Below are 25,127 nucleotides of genomic sequence, written 5' to 3' on the forward strand. Positions count from 1 at the left end.
TGTAGGCAGCAAAGAATTATCCAGTAGATAGAGACTGAAGATAAGAGAGAATGTGGGAAGGATAGTTTTGGCAATTTTCTGGAGAAGACTGAGTGGCATAGGATCATTCATGAATGTAGAGGAGTTTGTCATGGCAAGGAGAAAAGCCACCTCTTCATCAGAGACTAGAAGGAAGGAGGACATAGTAGAGGGAACGGAGTGATACGAAATGAGGAGGGGAAGGAAAGAGGGAGTTTTTTGTAAATGTCAGTTTTTAGTGAACTATGAGATAAGGTTATTGGTGGAGAGGATGAGAGAGGAAGATGAGGAAAAACTCAATTTGGAACCATGACTGTGAAAAATTGGCTATTGAATCAAATAGAGAGGAATAGAATGTTTTTTCTAACTTCATAGAAGGTAAAAGGACCATTATGTTTTACTCAGATATAAGGAACATACTTGCACAGGAAAAAATGTAATGGATACAGAAGAATCACCCTGATGTGTCCTTGCTATCCCCTGAAGTAGAAGGCAAAAATTGTCTCTGTTTTTTAAAATAAGTGCCCAATAACATGAGCAATGCCGAACTTAGTGACTTAATCTGCAATCACTTCCCAAATTGCTAACTCAGTACTTTCGAGAGTGCTTTGTCACAGAAGAAAGATACTTATCACATGTTCCACTCAATCACTTGTCCTATCAAGGTAATAAAAGACTGTAGTTCCAAAAGTTCTACCATTTTAATAGCTATCAGCAAGAATTAAAAAGGATCAGCTCCTGCCAGGATTCTTTTGAGATCTGATGACAGGTAATTTCCCCAGTCATCCTTCTTCCCATCTTAGAATGTCTTAGGCTGCTTTTCAGAATGTGCAGCCAGCTATCACTTCTCTGAGTTAATGCTGAGGGTGGAGGTGGTGAGAGGTGTGGGGGATGGGGAGGAATGAAACCCACTGTCCATTTAGCCAAAATGTCAACCTCCTTTCAAAAACAAAACAAAACAAAACAAACAAAAACAAAAACAGTCAAGGGACCACAAAAAAAAAAAAACAGGCAGCAAAAGGGAGAAGCAAAAGATTCCAATAATCCATAGATTAGAAAATTAGGTCCCATATATAATCAAGAATTAATTGGGTGTATATAAAAAAGGATGAGGAATTCAGGGTGGGAACTGCTCATGGCACTTTCTACTTTCTCTTCCTTGGCAAAGCTCATGGCAAGGCAACATGGTATTGTGTGAAAAATGGTGGCCTTGGAGTCAGAGAACCTGGGGTCGTATCCTAATTTTGCCTCTTCTACCTTGCCCATGGTCAAGTCATTTTGGTTTCTGGGCTTCACTTTCATCATGTAGGTATAAAATGAGGAGATTGTGCTAAGAGATCTGAGTCTCTTCCAGCTCTAAATCTATGCCCCTTTGTATTTTTAATAGTTTCAGTGCACCATCTATTTCTGGGCTTTAGCACTTTCCATTCTAGTGCTCACTTGCTAGAGAAAGCATTTGAATGATCAAACATGTTCTATCCATTCTTACTGTATTTACAGACGGGACTTGTAATTTCATTGGTAGAACAGATTCCCAACTAAGAAATTGCCGCTACTAAGACAGATCAGCACCTGCCCCGAAGCTCAAGAGTCTTAAAGGGTGACTGGGGCACTGACAGGTTAAGTGATTTGTCCAGGATCACCCAGCCAGGCTGTCAGAGACAATCATTCTGACTCCAAAGCTTTAATCTCCAAAACCAGCTTTCTATTTACTATACCTTGCTGCTGCTTCAATCTCACTATATTATTGTCTTTGTTACACTAGCTACCCAGGTGGTTTCAGCAACTATTGGGAGATAGATAGATAAATCTTTATCATTAATCTCCTCCCACTCTCTCAGCAAACATCACAATTCCTTGAGAACATTATGTCTCTCTCTGTCTCTCTGCTCCCTCTGGCCAGGATGGGAGAAGGCCCACCACATTTAAAAAGTTGTTTTTTTCCTTTTTTAAAAGCATACCGTGAGAGGTGCTCTTCTGGGGCTGTTTTGGTTCCAAGGAATACATTTAAAGAGGACAGAGGGAAAAGATATATGAAGAATTAAAAGGATCAGGTCCATACAAAATGTATGAAATGTGTAGGTCTGAAAAAAAAAGCTAAGAAGAGAAATGCTTAAAGATGGATTTTTTAAAATATAACTTCATTTTAAAAAATTAAAATGCTAAGAAACAGTTAATTATTTAAAATCCAGTGACATAGGGTAAATTAGATGCAAAAGAAAGTTTGTGTTATGTAAGCGAAGGCTGAGAACCAAATCATCACTGAAGAAACACGAGTTGATTATATCCACAAAGTTAAAGTCCTAAGAGTTAATTCACTTCACTTGGGTAAACAGCTTATTCCCAGAGCAATCTGCCAGAGGGGAGAGAATACTACTGCAGAGGCCCACACCATGGTTTCTTGTCACCACTGCAATGTTCCCAAGAAAATGAGAGAAAAGGCTGCAATGAGTTTGACTGAAATGGAAGACTAAGGAAACTGAAAGCTTTTTTTTTTTAGGGCAATTACTATTGATGATTTATGACATAGGTGAGAAGGAATGATTTGGAATAAAAAGAACAGATCTAATGTATATAGCAGATAATGTATGTATATAGTATAATGTATATAGCAGAAAGAATATTTGGTAAAGTTCAAATGAAAACTACAACCATACCTTAAAAGAATGAAAGATAATATGAATGAATAAAAGTTACAGTTGTGTACACAGTAGGTGCTTAATAAATGTTTATAGATTGAATTGAATAACCCTATGAAAACATGTCAGAGGTTCATCATGAGAGAAAAAAACATAATAAACACAGATCACATAGAGCAAAGGGTAAGTTACCAATGAAAATCCTCACTCCAGAACCTCAGTAACTGAAAGAGAGGAAATTTAATGAAGCCATATAAATGCTAGTCACATTGAGAAGCATAGGGGAGGAACTGAAAGAAAGACAGTCATGCCACTTTCCAGTATTTTAGTAGGAAGAGGAAAAACAGGATAAACACATTAGCCACAGTTATTACACAAAACAATTGTCAATTAGGTCATGTTCCCATTTGGATTTAAAGCCACAGGACTCTCTAGAACTTGCCTTCTATATCAGATTGGCCACCAGGCCAACACTCTTCTAGATTAGTCTTCTGCTGGCATCATAATCCAATCTTGCTTAGCCACCTTTGACTTTAAGTACCAGCATCAGGGGTTAGTGCTACTTCTGACAGTCTTCTAAGAGGAATCATGGTCATATGGAAAGAATGCTAAATTTAAAGCCACAGGCTCCAGGTTCAAATCCTGATTTTTCCACCCTGTAACTGTGTGACCTTGAGCAAATCACTTAACACTCATGGGCCTCACTCAGTTTCCTCATCTTTAAAACCAGGGGGGTGGACCGGGTTGCAATTCTAAGTCAATATCTTGTGATTTTAAAATCACGAACTCAGAATTGGAAGGGGATTCAGTGGTTTCCCAGGATGATAAATAAAAATATCGATAAGAATTTCCTCTATAACATGCTCAATAAGATTTCTATCTAGGCTTGGCTTGAGGACATTCAGTCAGAGGGCACCCACTGCCTGCCAAGACAGCCCCCCTTCCACTTATTTAATTGTTTTCTTTGGGAGGGTTATGCCCAACCCTCTTTGATGTGGGAAATAGACAAGATATGATTCTTCTTCTTCTTGTGATTTCAGGGTCAGGCACAAAACAGAAAAATGCTACTTCCTGTCAGACCCCCAAAGGGACAAATTGGAGCAGCAGCATTTGATGGACTACAGTCAGCAGTCTAATTCATATTTTCCTCTGTCTGCTCCAGTTTAAAGCTAAAATAACAGAGGTACCAGCAAAAAGAAACAGACCAGAATACCCTCTCAGACAAGGTTTTCTCAGCACTGCTGGCCAATTCCACCTTGAACTTATCCGGCTCTCCTTGCAAGGTTGCAAATAGACATTCAGCCATACACTCAGGCTGAGTAACCATTTACGTTAGACAAGGAGGAAAGAAAACCATTGACATTTATTTTATATCCTTTGTGCCTCTTAGGAGGGAAGATGAGTGGGTGAAAATGTTTGTGGGCTGACAAAGTTCTTGTTCTGATTTTTCAGGCTAAGCTGTTCCCTCTCTGAATGAGAAGACTATTCATAAATATGTATCATTGTGCCACAGATTCAGAGAGAATGTTAAGATGACCTGTCATCTGGGACAATGAATGTGGCCAAAATGAGCTAAAGTTTTGTCCAACATGCCTTTCCACACTGTACTCACATAACTATCATTTAGCGCTTATAAAACACTTAAAGGTTTGCAAAAATAGAACAGAACAAAAAACCCTTTACATAGATTATCTTATTTCATCCTCCCAACAGCCATGTGAGGGAGGGAGGGAAGGCAGGAAATAAGCATATAGTGAGCACCTGCTGTGTGCCAGGCACTATACTAAGCAATTTACAAAATTATCTCTTTTGATCATGACAACAACCCTGGTGGAGGCGAGGGTTATTATTATTCTTATCTTACAATTGAGGCAACACAGCTCGGAAGTGTCTGAGTCCAAATTTGAATTCAAGTCTTCCTGGTTTCTAGCCCAGAGCTCTATCCACTGAGCCATGTAGTTTTCCCCATGGAAGGAAATGGAAGCTAGGAGAGATTAAATGACTTACCCAGGGGCACACAGCCAGTACGTGTCTAAGGGAAGAGTTGAAGTGAGGTCTATCCTGACTTTAAATCTAGCTCTCTATCTATCGTTCCACAAAGATAACACCTTCTGCAGGGACTGTGTGATGAGAACCTCAAATAATTTTCAATCCTCTCCTTCTGCCCTTTTCAGATCCTTGGTTTTTCTTTGTTCAAAATGAACTGGAAATGGGGTACCTCTGATTGCCCAATAGCAAGTTCATCCAATTCAGCAAATATCTATTAAACATCTGGTATGCTCAAAGGACAGGAAACAAAAACAAGGAAAATGGAGGCAGAAAAAGACACACAACTAGGGGCAATTATCAAAGACTTCCTGGAGGAGGTGGTGCCTGAGCTAAGCCTTGAAACAAACCAAGGATCCAGAGAGGCAGAGATAAGATTGGAGTAAGTACCTTTTTTTAACATGGTGGGAGGAGAGGGTTGGATGGCTTATACACATGCACTAAGGGAAGAGAGCATGCTGAGTTTGGGGAACAGCTAGAACGTGGAAATAGTTCGTGAAAGGGAATTGTATGAACTGAGGCTATATAAAAGTGGGAGGTCTTAAATGTCTGGTTAAGGGAATTATTTGTTTTTGTTTTTGTTTTTTTTCTTTCCTATAGGCAATAGGAAACCAATGAAAAATTTCAAACAGGAAAGTGACATGTACATACCTAAGCCTTAAAAAGACTATTTTGTCAGCCATGTGGTGCATGAATTGGAGGGGAAGAAATTGGAATTGGAGACCAGATAAGAGGCTATTGTATCAGTCCAAGAAAGAAGTGGTTGATAAGAGCATGAACAAGGGTAGATCTTGAGTGAGTGGACATGGGCATAGACAGAGAGATGTTGAGGAGGTAGAGTTGGCAAGACTTGGCAACCAAATGGATGAAACTGGGGTGACGGAGAGTAAAGAGTCAAGGATAACTGAGGTTATGAACCTGGATGACTGGGTGATGATAACCTCAACAAAAAAATAGGGAAATTTGGAGAAGATATAAGTCTACTGCTGTTATTTCCAATTATTAAAGAGTTAGACTGTGTCATTTGCAGTATATCAATACATCCTTTAAAATGCTTTATATGGCCCCACACCCCTGCCCCAGCATTGCATCTAAATCAGACATTGCCCTGACTCAACACCTGCTACCTAACTACAGCTACCTTCTATTTTGGGGGAACATTTTTAATGGTCCATATTTAGGTTTGATAATTTTCCAGCCTTTGTCCTATATTCTAGAAATCTATCTTGGACTTCTGTTAGACTCTGAATGGAATTTTGGGGAGGGGAAAAAAAACAGATCAAGAAACAGCTTTCTGACAGAACTGTCAAAACTTTAGCTTGCAGTGGGTTAACTCTGAACATTTCTGTTGATTTTACTGTTTTTTAAATGATATTCTGACATTGTGGACCTGACAGAGGGTGGTATACAGTACATGCCTTGCAAAGGTAAGTAATTATAGAATGACTAATTCTATAATGCTGGCAACAGAGCCATCTAGTGGAAAAATCTAACTGTACAATTCTAAAAACCAGACCCTGAAAAAAGGGTCTCTTTAATCTGTTAAAAATCTGAAAACACCAAGTGCTGCTGATGGGAACTTGGTAACCACAAGGATTGTTTTTAGAGAGGCATTGTTTTCCCCTGTGGATAGCATGGCACATACTCTTAAAACAAGACTCTGGCAGGATGAAATGAAGAATAAAAAGTCCCTTTGTTTGAGCTTCCCTATTGTCCCCTTTCAATTAAAAAAAATGAAGCTAATATTTTAAATTTTTATTTTTTTTTTTACTTAATAAAAATTGACTTTCTCCACTCTCCCTCACTGGGGAAAAAGAAAAGAAAAACAAAGCCCCTATAACACATATGCATATAGTCAAGCAAAGCAAATTGCCTCTTTGGCCATGACCAAAAATTGTGTGTCTCATTCAGCACTCCAATTCTATCACCTCTCTGTTAGGAGATGAGTGCTATGTGTTTTTTTTGAAATCAAAAGACATTAGTTTTGACAATCATTACCATTCCCCAGCCCCTCGGGTTTAGCTTTGGCATGGAGGTGACCCTATCTTCTCAAAGGCTACAGCTGCAGGGCACAAACTCAAGCAGAGATCAAGAGTTGGACTTGGGAAGCAGGGTGTCCTGAGTTTGAATCCTGCCTCAGTCACGTATTAGCTGTGTATGTCCCTGTGCATATTACTTAGCCTCTCTCAGTCTCAGTTTCATTATGTGTAAAATAGGGATAATAATAGCACTTACCCTGGGACAGAGCTGTCGTGAAAATGAAATGAAACAGCATATGTAAAATGCTCTGCAAATGTGAAATTGCTGTATGTTAGCTATTGTTGTTGTTATTGTTATTATTCATGAGGGATTGCCAGCTCAAAGGCATGGGAGAATGTCAGCTCATCGAGATAAGGGATGATTTTATTCTTTGTGTTTATAGCCTCAGAATCTAGCAGAATGTCTAGCACATAGTAAACACTTAATAAATGCTTGTTGACAATGTGATTGATAGAAGGCACAGTGGCACACGCCTAAGGAACAGAAAGAAAGCCAATTCGGCTGGACAGTGAAGTGTATGAGAGGGAAGTTTGGGCTAGGTAGTGAAAGCCTTTAAAGGACAAACATTTAAAGCCACAGGAATGCTCAAAAAAATCTGGGTCACCAATGATCCCAACGGGGGCTACAATCTATGTCAGTGCAGGAACTACTTTCCCTGATAAATTATTGTCGTTCGCAACCCCTCACTCACCCTACATACCTAATCAATCAGTTTCTTTATCATTTCTACCCCCACGGCTCCCCCACTGGTCACCTTCTCTCCCCTCATGGTACATTGCCCTGGCCCAAGACCTCATCACTCTCACCTGGATTATTGCCCTACCTTGCTAATTAATTGGTCTCCTTGCCTCAGATCTCTTCTCCACACTACTCTACAGAGCTGCCAAGTGATTTTCCTAAGGCACAGGTCTGACCAAATCTTCCCCCACCCAATAAACTCCAGGGACTTCTATTATGTCTGAGATCAAATAAAAACTCCTCTGCTTGGCCTTAAAAGCCCTTCATAACTAGATCCGATTTTGTGTGTGTAGTCTTCCTACATATTATGCCCTTTCCATGCATTCTACAGTCTAATCATACAGGCCTTGCTGTTCCTCACACAAAACCCTCCATCTCCACTCTCTGCACTCCCACCCATACCTAAATGCCCTTCCTTTCTAATCTCTCCTCTCAGAACTCCTGACTTCCATCAGGACTCATATCAAGTGCTACCTTCTACAAGAGCTCTTTCCTGCCCACCCCCTAGTTGCTAGAGCCTACCCCTCTAAAGTTATCTTAGGAATGTATCTGTATAGCCTATATAGCCCCGTCTTGGGGAGGGACGGGAGAGGGAGGGGGAGAAAAATTTAAAACTCAGAAGCTTATGGAAGTGATTGCTGATATATCCAAATAAATTAATACAGTTATCTTCTATCTACTCCGTAGGTATCCTGTATATACCTATTTATGTACATGTATATACATTAGAATGTAAGCTCCCTGAAGGTAGGGACTCTTTTCAATTTTTCCTTGTATCCCCAGGGCTTAGCACAGTGCCTAGAACTCAGTAAGTGCTTTAAAAAATGTTTGTTGGAAAAACATCATTTGCTTATGGGTAGGCCGAGCTAACATAATGAAAATGACAATTCTACCTAAGCTAACTTACTTATTCAGTGCCATACCAATCAAACTACCAAAAATTATTTTATAGAGTTAGAAAAAATAATAACAAGATTCATTTGGAAGAACAAAATGTCCAGAATATCAAGGGAACTAATGAAAAGAAATATGGGGGAAGGTGGTCTAGACATTCCAGATCTTAACCTGTATTATAAAGCAGCAATCATCAAAACTGCTTGGTACTGCCTAAGAAATAGAGGGGTGGATCAGTGGAATAGGTTAAATATGCAAGACACAGTAGTCAATGACTATAGTGATCTATTATTTGATAAACCCAAAGATCCAGCTTCTGGAATAAGAACCCACTTTTTGACAAAAACTGCTGGGAAAACTGGAAAAGAGAATGGCAGAAACTAGGCATAGACAAAAATCTCACACCATATACCAAAATAAAGTCAAAATGGATCCATCATTTAGATATAAAGGCTGATACTATAAGCAAACTGGAAGAGCAAGGAATAGTTTACCTATCAGATCTATGGAGAACAGAAGAATTCATGACCAAACAGTGGATAGAGAACATTACAAAAAGCAAAATGGATAACTTTGATTACATTAAATTGAAAAGTTTTTGCACAAACAAAGTCAATGCAACTAAGATTAGAAGGAAGGTAGAAAATTGAGGAAGGATTTTTACAACCAGTCTCTCTGATAAGGGCCTCATTTCTAAAATATATAGAGAATTAAGTCAAATCTATAAGAATACAAGTCATTCCCCAACTGATAAATGGTCAAAGGATATGAACAGGCAGTTCTCAGATGAAGAAATTAAAGCCATCTATAGTCATATGAAAAAATACTCTAAATCACTATTGATTAGAGAAATGCAAATCAAAACAACTCTGAGGTACCACATCACACCTATCAGATTGGCCAACATGACAAAACAGGAAAATGATAAATGTTGGAGAAGATGTGGGAAAATTGGAACACTAATGCATTGTTGGTGGAGTTGTGAAATGATCCAACCATTTTGGAGAGCAATTTGGAACTATGCCCAAAGGGCTATAAAAATGTGAATACCCTTTGACCCAGCAATGGCACTCCTAAGGCTATATCCCAAAGAGATCATACAAATGGGAAAAGGACCCACATGTACAAAAATATTCATAGCAGCTCTTTTTGTGGTGGCAAAGAATTGGAAATCGAGAGGATGCCCATCAATTGGGGAATGGACTGAGCAAGTTGTGGTATATGAATGTGATGGAATACTATTGCGCTATAAGAAATGGTAAACAGGATGACTTCAGAAAAACCTGGAAAGACTTGTATGGTCTGATGCTGAGTGAAGTGAGCAGAACCAAGAGAACATTGTACACAATAACAGCCACGTTGTGTGATGACTAATGTTGATAAACTTAATCCTTCCCAGCAATACAAGGATCTAAGGCATCTCCAAAGGACTCATGATGGAAAATGCTATCCATATCCAAAGAAAGAACTATAGAATTTGAATTGCTAGCTTTTTTTTCTCTTCTGTTGTGTTTTGTTTCCTCTTCCAGGTGGTTCCTCCTATTGGCTCTAATTTTTACTTACAACATCACTAATGTGAAAATATGTTTAATAGGGATGTATATGTATAGCCTATATAAGATTGTGCACCATCTTGGGGAGGGTGGTGGGGAGGAAGGGGGAGAAAAATTTTAAATTCAAAAGCATATGGAAGTGATTGTTGATAAATCAAAATAAATTAATAAAAAAATGAAAAAAAGGTTTGTTGATTGATTGCCAGTAATGTGACCTTTGACAGATTATTTCATCTCTTTTAGCCTCAGTTTCCTGATTTGTAAAATAAGAATAAGCCTGGTATACTCAGTCCATAGGGCTACCGTAATGACCAAATGAGATGATGAATGTCAAATGTTTCACAAGTCTTAAAGTGGTATTTAGACATCAACTTTAAAGCTTCTCTACTGAATCTGAAATTCAATTCGAATTGGAATTTGAGTTTGAAATAAGGATGGTACCTTCTCTCCTTGCATTAGCTATCACCTTAGCTGAGGACTTGCTCATCACATGGACAATATAGAGTGGGCAGTTCACAGCATTAGCTATGGTGATGGCTCTCAGAGTGGCTTCTGCTTCTACGGCTTCTGGACGACACATCTCATGGCCCTCAGGACCTGTTATCCCCAGGGCCAACATTTTCTTTGACTCCTGGAAATTGATCAATAAAAATGCACACACATGTAAAACCAAATGCATTCAAGATACCAAAGCATTAAATGAATTGAGTAAAAATCGATTATTCCCATTACCAGGGCATTATACAAGAAAGAAAGAGAGAGAGAAAAAAGAAATGTCTTTACATTAATTTATAGTTAAACTACTTGACTTTATCAAAAGAAAAAAAATTGTGAGAGTTAATGCTAATTAGGTTCTTCATAGAAAACTAGCCAAAATTAGTAATAAAAAGTTAATAAGGATAAAATATTCAGGATCATTATTGATTCAAAATGAGCGACGCTAACATTATCTCTAGCCCTAATATTCATTCCTCTTTTAAGAGTCTCATGATCAGTGTATTAAGGAGAAGTTTCCACAGTGCAGAGCCCCAATGTCCTACATAAGGCCTGAGAAAAAAATGTTGCTGGACTGACTCCGGGATGTGTCCTAACTGAAATTTTAGTATGATTTTTAAACCTAATTACATAACACTTAAAGGTGGCTTTAGTGGCCTTGGAGTTAGGAAGACCTGGTTCCAAGTCCCACCTTGTAATCTCCACTATCTACCAGGGTTTTTCTCTTCCTTTGTAATATGGGTTAGGCTAATTTTTCCCTAAAAGGCAACAAAGTTATTCCTGGAACTTAAGTAGCTATGGAGAGGGACCAAATATCAAGCTTCATGTCTCTTAATATAACTTCCTAGTAGCCTCTAACCATATCGATGATGGGCAGGTAGGTATCAAAGTGAATAGAGTGCTTGGCATAGAGTCAAAAAGACTCATCTTCTTGAGTTCAAATCTAACTTCAGACACTTACTGTGTGACCCTGAGCAAGTCACTTAACTCTATTTGCCTCAGTTTCCTGATTTGTAAAATGAACTGGAGAAGGAAATAGCAAACTACTCCAGTATCTTTACCAAGGAAACTCCAAATGAGAACAGTCCAGCATAACTGAAAATGACTGAACATAACCATATTGATGTGACTTCCTGGTCATCTAAGAACATAAAAAGGTCCATCAATGAATGTATGGTTAGGGACCTTCAGATCCTGCAGATATCTTAAGAATTGCCACAACCTGTTTTCACTGATAACCAGGCTCATTTCCACATGGAGACAAAGTTGTTTGCCAAAGCTAAGTGCTTTGTTGATTACCCTTGACATGCTATGGCTAAGTGAACCTCCTTTCTTTAACTGTTGGATAGTCTATGAGTGCCTCATTTCCTCCCAATATTGTACTTGAAATAACAAGGTGCTGACTTGGGCCAGACCCTCCTTAACAAGTCTAATACATATTGGCTATGTGACCTTGGGTCACAATTAGCCACAAAATATTCCAGGAAGATCTTGAAGACAATCAATGACAGATGCGATGACAATATCCATTGGTGGAACTTACTTATTTAAAAGTAAAGATCACTCAACATGCACTGGGTAATATTTAGTTAATTATAAAGCATATACATGTTGTATAGTGGATCTCCTGGCTTCAGAATCAGGAAGTCCTGCCTCAGACACATAATGGGTTTTTTCTCCATTGGCAAGTAAATTTACTTAGTCCTTTAGAAAGTCTTTTTTTTTTTTTCATTTTGAAAAGTCTTTCTCCTGGATGCTTGCAGATTTTTTAGTTTATAATTGAAATTTCTATATTTAACCACTAGATGTCTTGAAATTGGAATCATATCAAAAATGACATGAAACATTTGAAATATTTGTTTGTGTCATTTTTCCTGATAGTGAGCTGTGGTTTCTCTCAAACAACAAAGCATTTTCTGTATTCAGAAGCTCTTGAATTATTTCCTGTAAGCTGGTATTTGATTTTTGTTTTGCTTTTACTTTGTCACTTTCTTCTAGGACACCAATAATTCTTAAGTTGTCTCTGAGAATTTTTTCTTTGGTGTCAGTTGCTTTGATTTGCACATTGTAAAATTCATGTATTTTTTTCAAAAGCTATTGCCTTTTACTTCTCTTTTATCAATATTTCTTCCACTTCAGTATCTTTGTGTTTCAAATCTGTTTTCCCCTCAGCTCTCTTTCTCTCTTTCTCAGAGTCTCTAATTCTTTGGGGAGATACATAATTTTTCCCTAAAGGCAACAAAGTTATTCCTGGAACTTAAGTAGCTATGGAGAGGGACCAAATATCAAGCTTCATGTCTCTTAATATAACTTCCTAGTAGCCTCTAACCATATCGATGATGGGCAGCTAGGTATCAAAGTGAATTATGTATCCAATTTTTCCTATCCAGTTGTTCATGTTTTTTAAATCTATGTCAAGAGCTCAAATTTCTGACCTAAAATCATTCCTAACTTCACATTTTTAAGACTTTGCTTCTTTTTTTGAATTATTCTGGAGTTGCTTAGTGTTGTTCCATGATCTCTAAGTAGTCTCCAGGACTATAGATTTCCTTGGGGCTCTCCTGGTTCACTTTTCTCCACTCCATCTCAAAAGATCTTAGGTTTCTCTTTGAAGCTTTATTAATTCTTTCTTCCATTTCTAATATCCTATCTGCTTCTTTATTTGCTTATTCACTAGGCTTTTGTTCAGAGTTTCTTTCTCAATGTCTTGGTGTTTCAGCCATTCTCTGGTATTCCCATATTTGGGAATCTTTCTCACTCTTTGGTTGCTCTCCCTTCCACGGCTGCACAGCTTACTGAGGCTGTATTACTGGGCCCCTCAGTCTCCTCACTTTAAGGTTTCTGGAATTGAGTAGGCCCAGTTTCCTGCCTTGAATACATTTTGGGGAAAGAGAATGATTCCCAACCAAGTTTCCAGTCCCTTTTCCCTCATAGTCAATGCTTGTTTACTCTCAGTTTCTAACTCATAGTGCTGCATTCATCTTCCACCCTGTCTACATCTTTTTCCTTTCCCCTCCTCTAGTCCATTCTTTTCATTTTTCTTTCACGTGGATAGATAAAAGCAAGGTTTTCTGTCTTTGGCAGGTGCAGGTACGTTAGGGCATAGTTAGCACCATGGGGTCCCAATAACTTGACCTTGAGTCCACATGCCTGCAAGACCATCTGTACTATATTAAGCATGTGGAGTTGGTTGGGTATATAGATGCTAAATGAAACCTTTTTGTCCTAAAGTTCTCCGGTGTTAATTATTGGAGTTTTTACGTTCTGGGGTTCTATCTTCTTGTCTTGTGGATTCTAATACAGGTATTCCTTAAAAGGTGCACATCTTTTAGGTTTGTTTCTTTTTTCTTTTCTTATTTTGTATTTAGGTTTAAAATAAAATAAAAATTTACAAATAAAAAAATGCACATCTACTCATGTGATCAACAACTCTGTGAGGTAAGTAATGCTTAGAAACCTAGCTTCACCAAACGGCTTGCCCTAAGTCAGCCAGCTGTCAGAGGCAGCTAGCTAGCTGCCTAGCCCTCTTTTCTCTAAGTCAGGGTTTCTTAACCTTGTTTGTGTCCTGGGTACCTTTGGCAGCCTGATGAAGTTTATGGATCCCTTCTCAAAATATTGTTTTTAAATGCATAGGGCTACAAAAGAAACCTATTATATTGAAATACTTATCAAAATTAAAAAAAAAGAAGTTGATAGACCCAAGGTTAAGAACACTTGCTTTAAGGCTGAGATAAAGATCCTAAAGTTTTCAAAACTAATCACCACTAAGGTAGTATAGCATTGTAAATAATATGAGAAATAGAGTTCTCCCAGTCTACAGAGTACATTTTATGATTCAATTTCTGACCAAGAGCAAGTGTTTGTCAAAAGCCTATTTGAGTCCATTGCCTCAATCAACCCACACTCTGGCTCTCAGATTGCATGGCTGTCTTCCCAGATGCTGGGATTCTGTGCCAGTATTCTGAATGGCTCAACACAAAAGTACTAAGAAATGCATAGAGGATTATTAATATTTTTATAATAAGAAAAGCCTGGGATGTAATAATGGCTTACTGTAAAAAGGGAAGTACTTATTTTGACTTCAAGATGTTCTAAGTAAACAGAAGGAAAAGGTGACCAATGCCCACAAATCACATTTCCAGTTAAGGCACAGAGAATTGTGTTCTGGATTTCCTTCTTACCTGAAGCGGTAAATGAGTATACTAATTTAAGCTTTCTGTTTTGGCACCAAATAGGCCACTCTTCTTCACTTGCAGCTGCCGGTGCTTTCGTGTCTGAAGACTGGAAATGCACATACACTCACCTCAGCAATCAAGTCTCCATTCTCAGCATGGACTTGAGCAATCGCTCCAATTTCCTTGCACTGAGAAAAAGCTGCATACATCTCTTGATCTCTAATCATGTACAGGTCTTTATAGGCCATAAACATCTTGAAAGAGTTAACACCCTTATTTTGTGTTAGAGTTCTCATTTCTTCTTTGACCTGAAAGGGAATAAATAGAACTGTTTTTGAACCCAAATAATAGTCTTCACTCCCCAAAATAGGGTATCAAAAACAAGGAGAGGGATAGGAGCTCGACCTGTGATTTCTTTATATAGGGAAATCTCAAAAGAGGAAATTCTCTGTACCAATTCAAGGGGGCACTTTCTTCGCAATTTAGAGTCTGAGAGAGTTGCCTAGAGCTTTAAGAGGCTAAATGATTTGCCCAGGGTCACACAGCCAGTATGTATCAGAAGTGGGACTTGAACCCCGGTCTTCCTGGTTCCAAGGCTAGCTATCTTTCCACTATAAGATGCTGCCCCTTATGAAAAATGAGGGGAATGCAATTATCCACAAGATTCTCCCCAAGGTCAAAAATTATCCCTCTGTCCCCTTGTAACTTAAAAGACTTAGTAAATTCTTTTTACCAAAATGTTTGGTCTTATTTCTAAGTAATGTTGTATACTAGGAGGAACATACGGTTACAAGTAAACATTTGGTAAACATTTGGATTCAGTCTTAAACTGAAAGGAAGATAGAAAGAGCCAATTGATGTTGCCAGGTAATATGAAGTGATATTTAAATACCATAGTGACAGAGTCAGGGTGGGTAATTTAGATGTGCCTCTGAGACACTGTCTATGGACCAAGTCATCCCTAGTATCTGAATACAAGGTAACATATTCATAAAGCTCTATTCCACTCCACTCCCTACCCCACCTCCATGATGCCTTCAGGCATTGAGTCTCCCCTATTTTTTCTCATGTCATTCAATCATCCCTCATAATCCTACCTCAATTATTGTTTACCACAATTTGCAATGCCTTGGCTGTGTGCACCTTGAGTTTAATCTCTGTTGTCTTTGTTATAGTCCTCTGTTTATCTTAGGTTCATTTTCCGGCCTTCTTATCTTGAGTTCCATGATGCTATGTTCCTATGGTCACCCTAGTAGCTAGCTATCAGTTGGTATATTCCTTGCAAATATCAGTTTAATCCAAGTGTCGCTTTCTAAGATAAAAGACTCTATTTCTCTTCTCTCTCCTTTTGGTCTTCCCTTTGATCCTAAAGATGATTTGGTTCATAACAACACATACTGAAAGTGAAACCAACTAGGTAAATTTACATTCCATTGAGTGGCCTCCTAGCTTCCACTCTTGAATTTCTACTAGCCTTCTGCTCAGGCCTTTTTTGTCCCTGACCTTTGGCCAGTTTTTGTCTTTCAGTGCCGAAAACTCTTTGTCTGTCTGTCTATCTATCTATCTATCTATCTATCTATCTATCTGTCTATCTATCTATCTATTATTTGAATAGATGTAAGCAATCCAGTTTCAAATCAGCAGTATAATTTGTCAAACAGTTAAAAACCTTGGTAAAAGTTATTTATTTAATGTACAAATATTTATATAAATTGGAACACTAGGAAAAAAATAAAGTTTGGTTTTGAGCCAGGAGACCCTGATTCTTCTTTAACACTGCTCTTTAATTCTTGTGTGAACCTTGGACAAGTCACTAAACCTTTTTGTCTAAGTGGTATTTTAATCTGAACTTCAGTTTCCACATCTGTAAAACAAAGGGATTGGAGTAGATGATCTCTAAGATTTCTTTTAGTTCTTAATCTATAACCCTAGGATATTTGATTATAAATGTCTAGTCACTATAACTACTTTGGGTAAGATTTTTAAAAATTGAAATTCTGCCCCATGCTGTTAAGCAGCTGTAATGTTCATTGCCTTCAGAACTGCAGTAACACTAATCAATGAGAGGAGGACTAGGGAATATTTTACAGGCTGAAAATTTAACAATTATTTTAAAATCTATTTATAAGGTCAAATGGCTATATCTTCATTTCATAATATTACATCAATATCTTTTATGGGTAGAGTACCTTTCCTCTACATGTATTATTTATTAAGCATCTTACAAAATACATGGAAATGTCCTGGGTCCTTTCCCTCAGGTCCCATGTTATATATTTTGTATTTCACATAATTTCATGTACTGTGTCATGAATGCTCACAATACTTTGGTGAGAGATAATCAAAGAAATAGAGTTGGACAGAAATGTCTGAAGTCACTTGGTCCATACCCTGCCTTCTGACAAAGTTCCCCAAGAAGGGGTCCCTGGCAAAGGGTCCTTGATCATCAAGATCAGTATTAGGGTATCCGATCAGTATTAGGGCATCTTACTGAGTGACAGAGAAAGATTTTAAAGACAAATAAAACAATCTATTTTCTGCTTTAGCTTTTGACTAGCAAGTTGTTCAACTACCTTTAGAAAATCAAACTGGACGACATACTAGAGGCCTCATATTGGATCATCTCTCTCATTTTTTTTAATAAATAAATAATTGAAATCAAGGGCTTCCCACTACTGAGAAAGAGTCTAATATATAATTGCTATCTACTAGAACACAAAAAGCCTGCACAATAGTTTTTAAGATATATAATAACAGAATTGCATTCCACTAAAATTGTGCAGGGAATTTGAATCAGTAGAACATGAAATGATCCAAATTTGGTGCAGAAAAGAGATAATTACTACCTATTTTGTGACTAGGTGATATGAGATCTCACTTAATCAAGACCTTGATTTTCTGCCTTGGGAAGCAAGAATGACACAATCTTACATAATCTGTGCTCAAGCACAACCTATTTTACATTGCCTGGTTTTCTTGCAGTATTAAAATCTATTGAGTGAGTGCTATTTTTAAAATGCTTGCTGAGTCAGAGCACCTGAAGAAGAGGAGTAGGGGTGAAGATGGAAGGGAAGCGGGGTGAGCTTTCTCAGGGAGGCCAAGATTACTGGAATTGAAGCAGTTTCACAAATGGGAAACAATGAAATTGAAGAAAAGTTCAATTTCCAAGACAGTATATGGTAGAAGAGGATAGGCCCTGGGTCTCGACTGGAGAGTCTTCATCATTTCTAGCCCAATCAATCACTTCATGCCATACCCTTGCAAATCTATCCCTTTTCCACCCCCCTTCCCCCACTCTATTTTTCTATCTCTTGGCTCTGGGAACAATAATCAAATCAGCACTACTGATAATGTTGTTCAGTTGTTTTCTAATCATGCCCAACTCTTCATGTCCTCATTTGGGGTTTTCTTAGCAAAGATACTGCAGTGGTTTGCCATTTCCTTCTCCAGCTCATTTTACAGATGAGGAACTGAAGGACAAACAGGTTAAGTGACTTACCCAGGGTCACACAGCTAGTAAGTGTCCGAGGCCAGATTTGAATTAAGGAAGATGAGTCTTCCTGACTCCAGGTCTGGCACTCTATCCACTGCACCACCTAGCTGCCCTACCATTCTTCAAAAGGACATGACAAATACTTGCTCCATGGACTCAATTTATAATCCCTTTCACCTCCCTCACCAAAACACCTCTCTTTGGCCTTTACTCCATTATATGTGCTACTTTTCTCTCTTAGAAATGAAAACTCCTTAGGGTGGGAAGCCAGGTCTGCCTCACTTTTCACACTTGTATTCCCTAGCATTTGGCACAGTGCCTGGCACACAGTGGGCACTTAATAAATGTTTTTACATTCATTCATTTGTAAATGGAAATTCACTATGTCTCTGGTCATTAAAGAGAAGAGGCAGGTAATCTTTAAAGGGTATTTACAAATTCTTGAAACAGGTTCAAGTTGATAAAATTCTGGGGATCTCTGACTTAAAAATTATGGGCAGCTGTGCCCTGAGGGAAAGAATAAGACCCACAACTGCCTGTCATGGGGATCAATTACCTCCTGGGCTATGAGATTCTCCTGGTACCGGTCATAGGTGTACAGTAGATGTCACTGAAGCTGATCTTAGGCAGGGGTGGGGAACCTGTGACCTTGAGGCCACATGTGGCCCTCAAAGTCCTCAAGTTTGGATTCAGTCAAAGGTCTGCACTTGAGGACCTAGAGGGCCACATGTGGCCTTGAGGCTGCAGGTTCCCCACCCCTGGTCTTGGATATTTCTCATCCTCTTCTCTTCCCATATAGAATCATGGATTTAGATCTGCAAGGGACCTTAGAGGTCATCTAGTCTAACCTCTCATTTTATAGATGAGGAAACTGAGACCCAGAGAGATTGGATGATTTATCCAAGGTCACAGATAATAAATGACTCAGCCTGGATTCATACTTGAGACCTATAAAGGAAAGAGGTAAAGAACCTAAGGAGAAGGAGGATTTGAACTCAAGCTGAAGGAGATAGAGAAGGACTTCTAGAAAAGAAGGTGATGAGTTCTGTGCTATGTATGAAAATGAACTACTCCTTTAAAAATAAACTAAAAAAGGCTAAATGGGGGTGGGGTAGAGAATAAAATGGATCTGGAGAGGTACAGGGGGATCTCAGCCTGTGTATAAAGGAAGAAAAAAATGGGAAGATAAATGGAAGAAACACTGAACATAGGAAGTAAGATATAGATAGGAGACTCCTCCTGAAAAGCTAGGAGCTGGACCATCTATGGAGGAAGAAGCTAGTTTTTCTCCAAGAAATCATGGTGTGGATCTGGAGGGGCTATTAGGTGGGAGATCATCCAGTAAAGGCCTCGGACACTTTCTAGCTGCGTGACACTGGGCAAGTCAACTAGGCTTTCCTAGCCTCCATTTCCTTATCTGTAAAATGGAGTTAATCATAACCCCAGAGTATCAAATGAAATAACATATGTAAAGTGCATTGGATGTAACTTAATTGTCACTATTGTTGTTGTTTGTTTTTAATATTATTAAGTGATGTCAGGTGACTCATTGCTGAAGTGAGGCAACTATTTGTGGATCAGATAACAGCAATGGAGAGGTTTGCTTTCTTGCTGGTAAAGGTCTCTAGGAGGTGACAAAGAACACTCCAGACACTTGGGGGCCATTAGGTACAGTGGAAATAACACTGGCCCCTAACCAAGACAACCTGGGACTAAATTCTGCCTCTACCTCCTATTGTCTATGTAACCTAAGGTAAGTTACTTGACCTCCCTGGGCCTCCATTTCCTCATCTGTAAAATCAGAGGATTGGACAAGATAAGGCCTGACATCCCTTCCAGCTCTGTATCTATGGTCATAGGAGCCTATCAAACCAGATGTCTACTATCTTTTTCTGGCAATTCACACAGACAAAAAGTATAACGGTAAAAAGATTGTAGACTTAGCACTGAGAGGGATCTGAGAGGCCATTAATTCCAATTCCATCTTATTTTACATATGAGGAAACTGAGGAACAGAGAAGTTAAGTGACTTGCCTAGGATCACACAGCTAGTAAGTGTCTGAGTCCAGTGTTCTATTCATTACTCCACACTGTCTCTAAAGACACTGATAATGATTATGAAGTCTTGAGAAACAACAAGAAAACAAAACAAAAAAAAAATCCAGGAGATTTTAGGGATCTTTTCTTCACTGCTACTAATCAATGGCAAGGGATCCAAATGAAAAACAAAGATTTGGTAAATGAATAGCTCATTAAGAAGACAGTATATGTAAATGGCATTTGAATTACAGAAACGAACATATCCTCAAGCCTTACAATGAAATATAGAAATGAAGGACTCCTGATCAAGGATGAAGTACAAGTAACAAAGGCTGGTAAAAATGTATTCGCCTGAATTCTTGCAAATCTCATCCAAAGAGTCTTAAATTACAAAGGAAGGGGGAGGGAGAAAATTGCCTGTGTGTATCTATCCAGCTAGATACCATAGAGAGTGGAAACAATATAGAAAGGAGAAAATAGCAGCAGAGGCAACCAGAAATACACAAGAGACAAAAATCTAAAAGAGATGGTTTAAAAAAAAATCCATGGATTTGTCTTTTGTTTTTGAAGGAAAAGATGCATGTCTTTGCACCAATTCATAAAGCATAGAGACAAGCAAGCTGAAGACCTGAACTCAAGGAGGCAAATGTGACCTCAGTAGTATCACTAGTCTTGGTAGAATGAAACCCACAACTAGAATGTGGCCCTCAAAGGACATATCTTATTTAGAAAGAAGAAAGTAAATAAAAGAATTGTAGGGAGGAGATAAAAGAACAGAGTAGCCTTGTATATGCAAGGAAATCCCCAAAACTGGAAGGGATGGGTAGGCATCAAGCTGGAGATCATTTGTATGAAGAACAATAAGGGTAGGAACAGAAGCAACATTTTTATTGGTGTATGAAAATTGAGCATTTAGATAGAAAGAGGAAATAGATGAAGAATTCCAGAAACAAATCTAAAAAGAGAAATAGTGATCATTAAAATGCAGTATGGTTTCAGAATCCAGAACAGGTCATACCAGACTAACTTGTTTTTTTTAGTGGGTGGAGTTCCTGGGTTCGTAGATCAGAGGAATTCTAGAAATAGTTTTTACCTAGAATTTATCAAAGCATTTGACAAAGTTTCTTATGTTTTTCTGGTAGAAAAGATGGAGACATACAGGCTATACTTTGTTGTTGTTCAGTCATGTCTGACTCTTCATGCCCCCATTTGGAGTTTTCTTGGCAAAGATGCCAGAGTGGTTTGCTATTTCCTTCTCCAGTTCATTTTACGATGAGAAAACTGAGGCAAACAGGCTTAAATGGCTTGTCCAGGGTCACACAGCTTGTAAGTATGTGAGAGCAGATTTGAATTTAGGAAGATGAGTCTTCCTGACTCCAGGCCCAGCACTCTACTGCACCATCTAGTTGCCCAGGCTACAATTAGATGGATACAAAACTGATTAAATGGCGGGACCCAAGAAGTAGTCATTAATGATTTTAAGGTCTCTAGTAAAGTGACTCAGAGCCCTATGCCTGGCCTTGTGTTCTTTGATATTTTTATTGATGATTTGGCTAAAGGAATAGGTGTGATGTTTACCAGAGTTGTAGATGACACAAAGCTAAGAGGGAAAGCTAACAATCTGGATGATAAAGATAGGATCAAAAAAAAAAACCAACTTGAAGGATGAAACCTTAACACAAATTTAATAAGATGGAATTTCATAGGGATAAATGTAAAGTCTTATACTTGGGTTCAAAAAATCATCTTTATGAGCAAAAGGTGAAGGAAGTCTGGCTAGATACCCATTCATATCTGAAAAAAGATCTAGGGAGCTTAGTGAGTTAACCAATCATGTGGTGTGACAGCAATAAAAACCAAACAAAAACAAAATTAGTTTTATCCTAGGCTGGTTTAAGAGAGGCATAGTAAATAGGAGGTGATAATCCTGTCATATTCTGCCCTACTTGGCCTATAATATTCAATTCTGGGCATTGGTTTTAGGAAGGTTATTGATAATCTGGCACACATCCAGAGGTGAGCAACTAGCAATAGGAAAATCAAGCCATAGGAAGATTTTGTGAAGGGAAGGGAAATGATTAGCCTGCGGAAGAGCTTTAGTGGGTCTGAGAGCTGCCAAATTTTTGATAAGCTGTCGTGTATAATCATTTTGCTGTAGGTCATCAAAAGCCAACAGCTAATTAATAAAACAAAATTATTGATAAAAGAAACATAGTAGAGACCATATTCTTGCCATCAGAGATTTTATAATCTAGTGACTCAACCAAAATCAAATAAAAATGTTTTTGCCTTTGGCCAAAGCCGTATTGGGGCATTCAAGGGCAATACCCCATTTGGGCTCCAGAAGGAAGCTTCCTCCCCATATAGTTCTTTATGTGTAAATATGCCCCACAGTTATTTTACATGTAAATGTGCCCCAAAATTGTTACTATCAAATTCCCATATACAATTCTACTTTAACTATTCATTTCTTACCCAGCTACTCTCCTTTGGACATCTTCACCATGCCCCCAGGAACTTTGCCATACTGCAAGATCACATCAGCCTTAATACTTACACCTCATCACACTCTCTGCCCTTGGGAACCCTCTGATTGGAGGGCAGAGTAGAAACCTCCTTCTAAAGCCTCCATTTAAGGAAAATGCTCATGCCAGCCATCTCTTCATTTCCCACCTGGCTACAATACTTTTGACCTCTCCATCATGCCTCCATGCCCTTCCCCCTACCCTTTCAGCTTCCTTTTGGGTGCTGTCTTTCCCATTAGATTGTAAGCTCCTCAAGGACAAAGACTGTCTTTCTTTTTCATATTTGTATCCTCAACATTTAGCACAGTGCCTGGAACAGAATATTATGCCAAACAGGTACTTGATAAATGTCTATTGACTGACTAACCCTTATCCCTTTACCTGGTCACTCCACCATGTAACTGCAACATGAAGTGCATAGTCACAGCAGACTTTGGGATCTGCCCAGCTTCTCCACATGTCAAAAGCCTCAATAAGGGAGCAGCCTTTCTGAGGTATGGCAAAATCAATGATCATGGTGGTGCCTCCAGCCAGAGCTGCCTGAAATCACAAGAGATTTTCACCAAATTAGCAATCAGATTACTTATTTGGTCATTTATTGCCCTAAAAATGTTCATTTTTGAGAATTTCTGGACCATGAATTTTCCCTCAAGCTAACAAAATATTGCATATTTATAGTTGTATTTTATTTGATGAATTTTTCTATTCTTTCTATGATTAGTTGTTTGTCTCACCAATTTTTTTTTAGGATTAAATTATTTAACCTTTAATTTTTAATTTTCTTCAAAGGCTCTTTATTGAATTTATTTTCATTGCATTGTGGCCTGTGATGAATGTTTACTATTTCTGGCCTTCAATATTTTGTTGTGAGGTTTTTATGCCTCAATACATGGTCATATTTTTGTGAAAGTATCATGCATAGCTAAGAAATATGTCAACTTCTTTCTGTTCCCGTTCAATATCAGCCAGATATCTATCATCTCCAATTTTTCTAAAGTTCTCTTCAGGTTCTTAACTTCTTCCTTATTTATAGTTTTTGTTAGATTTGTCCAGATCTGAAAAAGGTACAAGGAGGTCCCTCACTATTACAGTTTTACTATCTATTTGTCTCTGCTATTCAATTAACTTTTCCTTTAAGATGCTATTATATACTATGCAGTTTAGTAGATTAGTGCATATTTGTTTAGTATTCACATTTATTCATTATGCCTTTAAGCATAATGTAGTCTTCCTGCTTGTCTCTTTCTATCATGTCTGTTTTAACTATAGCCTTGTCTGTTTGTTACCCATACCTTTTGGAGTTTACCTGAAGCTATATTCCTGCATTTTAACTCTTTGTGAATCTTTATATTTCAAGTGTGATTCTAATAAACAATATGTTGTTGGATTCTACTCTCTAATCCTTTCTGCAATTCTCTTCCATTTTATTGGTGAACTGACCCCATTCACATTCATGGTTGTGATTGTTAATGGTATACTTTTTTCTATCTTGTCCTCGTGCTTTTTTCTTTCTCCCCCATCTCCCTTTTGCAAAAAAAAAAAAAAGAGAGAGAGAGAGAGAGAGAGATGGTAAAAGAAGTTTGCCTAAAATTTATAATTGATAAATGTCGTCTATTTCTGTTCCATTGCTCCTCTTCTTTTTGTCCCACATGCACTCACAGGTTTTTTTTCTTTCTTTTCCTCTTAATCCTTTCTCATGCTCCCTTTCTAGATTTTGTTTTGCTTATGACTACTCCATCAACTATCCTGCTCACCCTCTTAAAACACTTTCTCCCTTCTCCTTGTCCCTGCCTCTTCCTCGGTTGAATTCAAGAAATCTATATCATGTTCTATGTATGTGTTTATGTTGTCCAGTTCAGATGAAACTGAAGTTTATGGGAAGTCTGTTCCCCTACCCCTTTCTCCATGTTGGTATGTTGTTGTTGTTGTTGTTTTTTAAATCTCATGCACTGCTATTATGTGAAATAGTGATTTCCTTCTCTTTCCTCCTCTTTTCTTCCCCAGTATAGCTCCCATCCTTCCCATTTCATTTCTTTCTTCTCCTTAGACCATGAAAATAGAATAAATCCACCTCTATTCCCTCTGCCTTTCTTATCTAACTTTCTCTATGACCTTTGAAGACATTAGAGATCTAAAAAGACATTTGTTTCTTTTCCTCATACTAGATTGTAAATTGTTAATCTTGTCTCTTATGTTTCCATTTTAAAATATTTACTCATTTCTAGCCTTTTCATAAGGAATGATTGTAAACCCTCCATTTCATTAAAGGTCTATTGTCTTTTGTTCCCTTCCCCCAAACACAGGATTATGCTCAATTTTACCAGAAAATTGTTCCTGGTTATAAGCCTTTATCTTGTACCCTTTGGTATGTTGTATTCCAAACTCTCCTTTTCTTCTAGTGGCAGCTTCCAAATCTTGTGTGATCTTGACTGTGGCTCCTTGGCACTTGAACTTTTTATTTTTAGCTGCTT

The 25,127-nt window shown here is 38.2% G+C and overlaps 1 protein-coding gene across 1 annotated transcript in view; it reads right to left on the bottom strand.

Annotated features, from left to right (window-relative positions):
• Window positions 1–23,192, bottom strand: part of DPYS (dihydropyrimidinase) — a 92,988-nt gene extending 69,796 nt beyond the window's left edge. The window contains exons 1-3 of the mRNA XM_027849978.1: window positions 23,038–23,192; window positions 14,727–14,906; window positions 10,370–10,559 (exon numbers count right to left, since the gene is read on the bottom strand). Of these exons, the coding sequence (XP_027705779.1) occupies window positions 10,370–10,559; window positions 14,727–14,906; window positions 23,038–23,172 (505 nt within the window). The 5' untranslated portion in view covers window positions 23,173–23,192. The remainder of the gene's footprint in view (window positions 1–10,369; window positions 10,560–14,726; window positions 14,907–23,037) is intronic.
• Window positions 23,193–25,127: the final 1,935 nt, after the last annotated feature.

This window comes from Vombatus ursinus, unplaced genomic scaffold (assembly GCF_900497805.2).
Source record: "Vombatus ursinus unplaced genomic scaffold, bare-nosed wombat genome assembly UNPS02008961.1, whole genome shotgun sequence".
NCBI classification, from domain to species: Eukaryota; Metazoa; Chordata; class Mammalia; order Diprotodontia; family Vombatidae; genus Vombatus; species Vombatus ursinus.